The following is a 6,008-nucleotide window of genomic DNA, read 5'->3' as shown; positions in this document are numbered from 1 at the left end:
TGCAGGCGCGGGAGGCAGCGGCGCCGGGGGCGGCGGCGCTGGCGGCGCTAACTCTGGCGGCGCGGGGAGCGACGGCGGCGGCGGCCAGTGCGCGTTCCGCTCGCTGGAGCAGACGCCGGTGTTGATATGCGACGGCAGCGTGGTGACGGCGCGCAGCAGGGCGTCCCGTCTCGGCGACTTGCCCGACGGCGCGGTACCGTCGTGGGTGGGGCAGGCCGTGCTGCACGCGCAGTTCTCTCCGAGGGCACCGCTCAAGCTCTCCTTCTTCCTGCAGCCGCACCCCGCCTCGGGCCTGCCGCTGCTGCCGCCCGACTGCAACAAGCTCGCCGCCGCGACCGCTCTCCGCCTCGACAAGGTCATCGCGTACGTCGAGGAGCGCGTCCCGTCGGGCAAGCCGCTCGCCCTCTTTGCCAGCGGCAAGCCGCTCGCGCCCGACATGTCCCTCGGCGCGGTGCGCGCTTTTGTATGGAAGTCGGCCGACGAGATGGTGCTGCAGTACAAGCAGGCCTGACGCGACTCAGCAGCAGCCCGGGGGCCAGCGTGGGGCCGTTCCAGCGAGGCATCTCCTCTCTTGCGGCCCGGGGTGCGAACGGTTGCCGCATGACGGTTGCGCACGCCCATATGGCCTACCATTCCACACTGGTGTGAATACGTCCCGAACCCATACTTGGGACCCGTAGCATATGGTGCGCACGCCGCATGCACACCACAGCAGGCGCCAGCACCCGCCAGCAGAGGAGGCGCGTGGAAAACGGCTCTCTGCGCGTGAAACGTATTAATACAACTCGCACACGTGCACCCCGAGCCAGCTGCACGCGTCCTCTTGTTTTACCGTTCTGTGGGGGGAGCAGGCAAAGACAAAGTGCACTCACGATTCGTTGTTCGTCAGCCGCTCTAGGAGCGCCTTTTGCTCGGCGTCAACGCGAGCGAGCGAGTCACACTGCGCCGTCAGCCTGTCCAGCTGCGCCTTCTTCTCGTTGATCATCGCCTGAGAGGCGCAATCTGGTGTCTGTGGCCGGAACGCGGGAAATGGCTCTTTACGGCCGCAACAGGGGGCGCCTGCATCTCCAGTGCCTTGCGTTTCCGCGTCTCTGGCTCTGCCTCCACACGGTTGCCGAGCCCTATGGCACGGAGCTTCTCCGCCTCGATGAGCGTGGCGCGGCTCTCCATGACGGAGACAAAATCCGCAACGATCGCGCTAAACTGTGTCGTCCGGTTCAGGAACTCGGTGCACTCCTCCTGCAGCTCCGCCGACGCCTTGGCCTGCCCAGGAGGAAGGAGATGCAGCCCGTCGCTGTCGGCGTGGATTCCCTGCTCCGCGAGAGCCGCTGCCGCCGCGCTCATATTCGCGCAGGGCCTCGCTGGCTGTGACCTTTGTCGACGGAGCAAGCCGCCCCGCGCCGCGATCGGCGGAGTCCCGCCGCCGCCCTGTGCAACGCGCGAAGCGGGGAACGTTTCAAAACAAAGAAATACGAACGGCATGGGTGCCACAGGCGCATTCAAGAAGGGGAAAAGAAACGGGGAATGAGGGGCCCCGCCACGAGGAGTGCGTTTTGGGGATGCAGAGCGTGCAAGGCGGCTAGGGATGAGGCCGCAAAAAAGGCGCGCGGGCAAGGAGGAGAGATGGAGAACGGGGAGACTGGGACGATTGGACACAAGAAGACAGTGAGCCACCACAGGCGTCGTTGGCGCACATACTGAGCGGCAGCTGCGCTGGGAAATAAGGAAGAGGCGCGTTACTTCATGCGGAAGCTGACAAACACACGGCGAGGGCGCTCTGGGGGGGCGCGGGGGCCCCCGGAGGCACCGTGCGCCGCGCAGCAGTACGGAAATGGGGCTCCGGCTCCGTTAGTCTCCGTTAGCACCAACTTCCCGATTAAGTACGGTTAAGTAGAGGGCAGATTTGGGGAGAACTCGAGGAGTACATACAGATAGACCCTCCAACCATCAGAAAACTCCGACCTGATTGGTCGTACTGACCGCCGACAGATCACTCCAGACAGCAGACAGGCCGACGTCTGCACACGGCCGGCCGGGCGAGAGGCTTGACACGATCCGACCCTGCGAGACCCTGACGCTGCTGCTCTAGCTATCAGACATGCACTGCTGACTGCTGCCACAATGTGCGACCGGTGCTGGCCCACTTGGCGGCCTTCCCGGTCAGTGGTGAGGCGCAGTTCAGAGCTGTCGATGGCGCGATGCCGCACTGGTCCCACATTGGTAACACGAGACCACCACGTTTGCCGGTCCAAGAGAGAGGCACTGGTGCTGTCCTGAGAAGGTGCGTGGTCCCTCTTGACTGCCCTGCGCGCGAGGCTGTGTAGGCATAGCCTCGAGAGTGCCAGCAGCCAATCCGAGGCGACGCGCATTGCGTCAGAAGCGTGCACACGTTGGAAGGACACCTTCCGACTGGCCGTACGATCAGGTCGTCACTGAATGCTTGATACTAAGGCCGCGAGCTATGCAGGTGATCAATTGTGCAGCATGGCACGGTCAGCAGCGCCGACAGGCTGTCGCAAGGCGTGATAGCATGGCCGCAAGTACGCCGAATTCCCATGAAAAAGTGAAAAATCGCGCAAAAAAACCGAAAAAATTGGCGCCTGCGGCGGGCCATGGGACCCCATCGCCCCCCCGCATGGATACCCTCTAGGGCCCCCGCGCCCCCCCAGAGCGAGGGCGACAGCAAGAGTCGAACGGGCGGCGCCTGACTCAAAAGACACAGCCGCATTCGTGAGACGCGCGAGGGCAGCCTCCTTAAAGGCAATGGGGTCTAGATTTGGAGCGCTCGTCGAAGAGGAGTACGACAAAATAGCGCCCGTGATTGCCTGCACGCTGCCCGACGGAGATGCGAGAATCACAATCAGGCGAGAATTGAGAAAAAACCACCCACACGACCCCACGGCCAATTTTGCTTGTGGTCACCACTGCGGTAACGACATCGTCGTCACAGTGTTGGCGGTATTGCGTCACCCCTCCCACGCCGCGCCCCACGCACACCGCGGCCACACCTTCCTCTCCTGCAGGAGCACGTGCAGGAGCCTCCTGCTGCGGCTCCCGCCTCTCTCAGCTGGGGGCCCCTATCCCTATCACTAATCCTATCCCTATCACATCCTAAAATCCATCGCGCTGCACTAGCACACCGGGCTATCCGTCTTTCCTGCTCTTTTTGCGGGGGCCGTGGCCCTTCTCCGGAGGCGCTGACTGCACGTCGACATCGCTGCGCTCGTATGCGTTGGCGCTCTGTAGCCGCGGCGCGGCGTGGTGAGTGGGCAGGCCGCGGTACGTCGCGCGGGTGGCGGCGGGCGGGCGCGGGGCGCGCCTGCAGCTCGTCGAGCTTCGCCTTGACAAACTCGACCAGCGCTGGCTCGTCGTCGCGCAGCAGCAGCGTCCGCTCGTCGAGGTCGCGCAGCACAAAACTCGGCGCCTGGCTCGCGGCGCGCCGGTCCTCGTCAAGCTTGAGGATGAACTGCTTGATCGCCGGCCCGTCGCACGCGAGCAGGACGCCGCCAGTGGCGTTGGGCATGAACCCGCGCTTCTACCCAGGGTTCGGGTTCCTGCGCGTGGGGGGTGGGCGCGCTAGCAGGATGCTGTGGTCTGGCTGTGGTCCCGCTTCTCAAAAGGCATATCTACTCCCCATGACGCCACACGCGGGCCCATCACTAAAGGCGTATCTACTCCCCATGACGCCACACGCGGGCCCATCACGTAGCCGCCGCGCGCAAGCGCTTCAGCACAAACACCCCGCCCCGACCGCCCCTGGAGACGCGCACCTCATCATCACAGTGCGTCGTCCGGAGCGTCCCCACGGGGGACGGGAGCGGGATGCGCAAGGCACCGCCGCTTGAGCGGGCGCCGCTGCGCTGCAGCGCGAAGGAGCACTCGGTGAAGGTGACATCCAGCAGCGGCTCCGTTTCCGCCGCCCCGGCCTCCGCCACGCGGCCGTCGACGCGGATCTCGAGGATCGAGGGCAGGAACGGCAGCGGTATGCGCACGCGGTTCTCGACGACGCCCGTGTCGAGCGAGAGGGCCTGCTCGTTGGAGGCGCCGCTGCGGCCATCCTGCTGCGCTCCCGCCAGCGCCGGCGCCACCTTGAAAAACGCCGCGTAGGTTGCGTCGATGAGCCCTTGCACCGGGCTCGAGGTGCGCGGCCGTGACGCGTCGGGCAGCTCCGCCTGCGTCGAGAAGATCAGAGCCCAGCGGCCGTCGGGCGGCGCGCTAGTCACGCTGCACGCCTACGCGCACGGAGCTGTCGAGAGTGGCAGCAGTGGTGTCTGATGGGTTAGCTGCTCACGAGATGGATCGCGCCTCGAGGTCGGCGACGGCCGCCAGGACCGCATCCCTCGCCGCACCGCTCGGGCTGCGCTTGAGGGTCGCGACCGACGACAGCAGCGCGCGCTTGCGCTGCTGGACCACGGAGGGCGCTGAAAGCGCCAGGGCGGTGGCGGGAGGAAGGAGCATCCCGGCGAGGAGCATAGGTCTGTGTGTCGAAACGAGGAGGGCGGGGTTGAATGGGCTAGCGCTGTGCCGGCGTCCTCCCAGACGTGTCGCTCGTCGAGGCCGAGGTGCTGCCCCCCGGGCGCAAGCTGTGAGACCTCGTTGCGCCAAAGACAATTTTAGCGACCTTGAGAGAGAGAGATTTTTAGCAATACCTTGTGCGTTTCAAAAGGAAGGGAAAAATTCTGGCCTCACCGAGTCACATCCGAGCTGAGCTGGGCATCGAGGCAGACATGGCACCAGAGGAGGTCAGGAGGAGCAGGCGGCGGCCACGGAGCCACCGTAAGGATGGCGACGCACCTACCTGCGGCGTCAGTGGCATGTATGTAGGTAGGTAGGTAGAAAGGTGAAGAACAGCCAGGATCATCGTGGGAACATGGTAAGGGAAATAGAAGAATTACCGTTCTTCGGTACCAACGCCTCCGTTGCCGCTCGCTTTGGGCCAGCAGCTCGCCCAGCGACCTGTCAATGGCGGCCACCCAGCAGCTCAACCCGAACGCCGATGTGCTCAAGTCGGGCCAGGCGTCGCTGATGAACATCAACGCGGCCCGCGGCCTGCAGGACGTGCTCAAGAGCAACCTCGGTCCCAAGGGCACGCTCAAGATGCTTGTCGGCGGCGCGGGCGACATCAAGCTCACCAAGGACGGGAACACGCTGCTGCACGAGATGCAGATCCAGAACCCGACCGCGTGCATGATTGCGCGCATCGCCACCGCGCAGGACGACATCACCGGCGACGGCACCACCTCCGCCGTCCTCGTCGTCGGCGAGATGATGAAGCAGGCAGAGCGCCACCTCTCGGACGGGGTGCACCCGCGACTGCTGTGCGAGGGGATCGAGCTGGCGAAGACGTCGCTGCTCGAGTACATCGACCGGACCGCGCTCGCCAAGGACTGCGCCGACCGCGACCTGCTCCTCCAGATTGCGCAGTGCTCGCTCCGCACTAAGATGCACCGCGAGCTGGCGGACATGTTTACCGCCATCTGCGTGGACGCGGTGCTGACGATCCGCAAGCCGGACACGCCGCTCGACCTGCACATGGTCGAGATCATGCACATGCAGCACAAGGCAACCCTCCTCCACTCCCGCTTGCCTCCCCTGCCCTCTCCGCACCACCCTCCTGCCCTCTCGCCCCTCGCCCCGCCACATCCCCGCCTTGCCCGGACACCCCCCCCCCCCCACCACCCCCTCCCACGCCGCACCCACCCGCTCGCGGCTGCCAGCCGCTCCACCCCACTGCCCGGCCGCCTGCTCCCCTCCCCCCCCCGCTCCTCCCCCGGATGCTGCCCTTCTCCCCTGGCTGCTCTCCTCCCCTTGCTCTCCTCCCCTTGCTCTCCTCCCGGTCCGCCCGCTCCTGACGGCCCGCTCCCGACGCGCGTCTCCTCGCTCCTGCAGGCGGGCACCGACTCTCGCCTCGTCAAGGGCCTCGTCCTCGACCATGGCGGGAGGCACCCCGGCATGCCAAAGCAGCTCAGCAAGGCGCTTGTCCACCTCGAGCGCACTCGCAGCCCGTA

General features: G+C 65.7%; 4 protein-coding genes across 4 annotated transcripts in view; 2 read left to right on the top strand and 2 right to left on the bottom strand.

The window, feature by feature from the left end:
* EMIHUDRAFT_470803 (hypothetical protein) overlaps window positions 1-822 on the top strand; it is a 3,726-nt gene extending 2,904 nt beyond the window's left edge. The window contains exon 9 of the mRNA XM_005765085.1: window positions 6-822. Coding sequence (XP_005765142.1) covers window positions 6-511 — 506 coding nt within the window. The 3' untranslated portion in view covers window positions 512-822. The remainder of the gene's footprint in view (window positions 1-5) is intronic.
* Window positions 823-868: 46 nt separating this feature from the next.
* On the bottom strand, window positions 869-1,344 carry EMIHUDRAFT_76663 (hypothetical protein; the record flags this gene model as incomplete). The annotated part of the gene is made up of 2 exons (XM_005765084.1): window positions 869-988; window positions 1,051-1,344. 2 exons carry the CDS (start codon window positions 1,342-1,344, stop codon window positions 869-871), a joined length of 414 nt encoding a protein of 137 aa, XP_005765141.1.
* Window positions 1,345-3,596: 2,252 nt separating this feature from the next.
* EMIHUDRAFT_425220 (hypothetical protein) lies at window positions 3,597-4,569 on the bottom strand. The gene is made up of 2 exons (XM_005765083.1): window positions 4,306-4,569; window positions 3,597-4,232 (listed from the first exon to the last, which is right to left on the bottom strand). Exons 1-2 carry the CDS (start codon window positions 4,471-4,473, stop codon window positions 3,702-3,704), a joined length of 699 nt encoding a protein of 232 aa, XP_005765140.1. The 5' UTR covers window positions 4,474-4,569; the 3' UTR covers window positions 3,597-3,701.
* Window positions 4,570-4,925: 356 nt separating this feature from the next.
* On the top strand, window positions 4,926-5,979 carry EMIHUDRAFT_459646 (hypothetical protein; the record flags this gene model as incomplete). The annotated part of the gene is made up of 2 exons (XM_005765082.1): window positions 4,926-5,562; window positions 5,890-5,979. Coding segments are annotated over exons 1-2 (690 nt in total), but the record flags the coding sequence as incomplete, so codon positions are not given.
* Between the last annotated feature and the right edge of the window lie 29 nt (window positions 5,980-6,008).

The sequence above is a fragment of the Emiliania huxleyi genome (assembly GCF_000372725.1).
Source record: "Emiliania huxleyi CCMP1516 unplaced genomic scaffold EMIHUscaffold_569, whole genome shotgun sequence".
In the NCBI taxonomy this organism is placed as follows: Eukaryota; Haptophyta; order Isochrysidales; family Noelaerhabdaceae; genus Emiliania; species Emiliania huxleyi.
Note: the sequence above shows the minus strand (reverse complement) of the source record. Positions and strands in the feature narration are given on the sequence as shown.

Coding starts and splice junctions, on each gene's coding strand:
- EMIHUDRAFT_425220 (XM_005765083.1), bottom strand. CDS start 4,473: ATGCTCCTCGCCGGGATGCTCCTTCCTCCCGCCACCGCCCTGGCGCTT. Junction 4,233..4,305: donor CGGCCGTCGCCGACCTCGAG/GCGCGATCCATC, acceptor CCGTGCGCGTAG/GCGTGCAGCGTGACTAGCGC.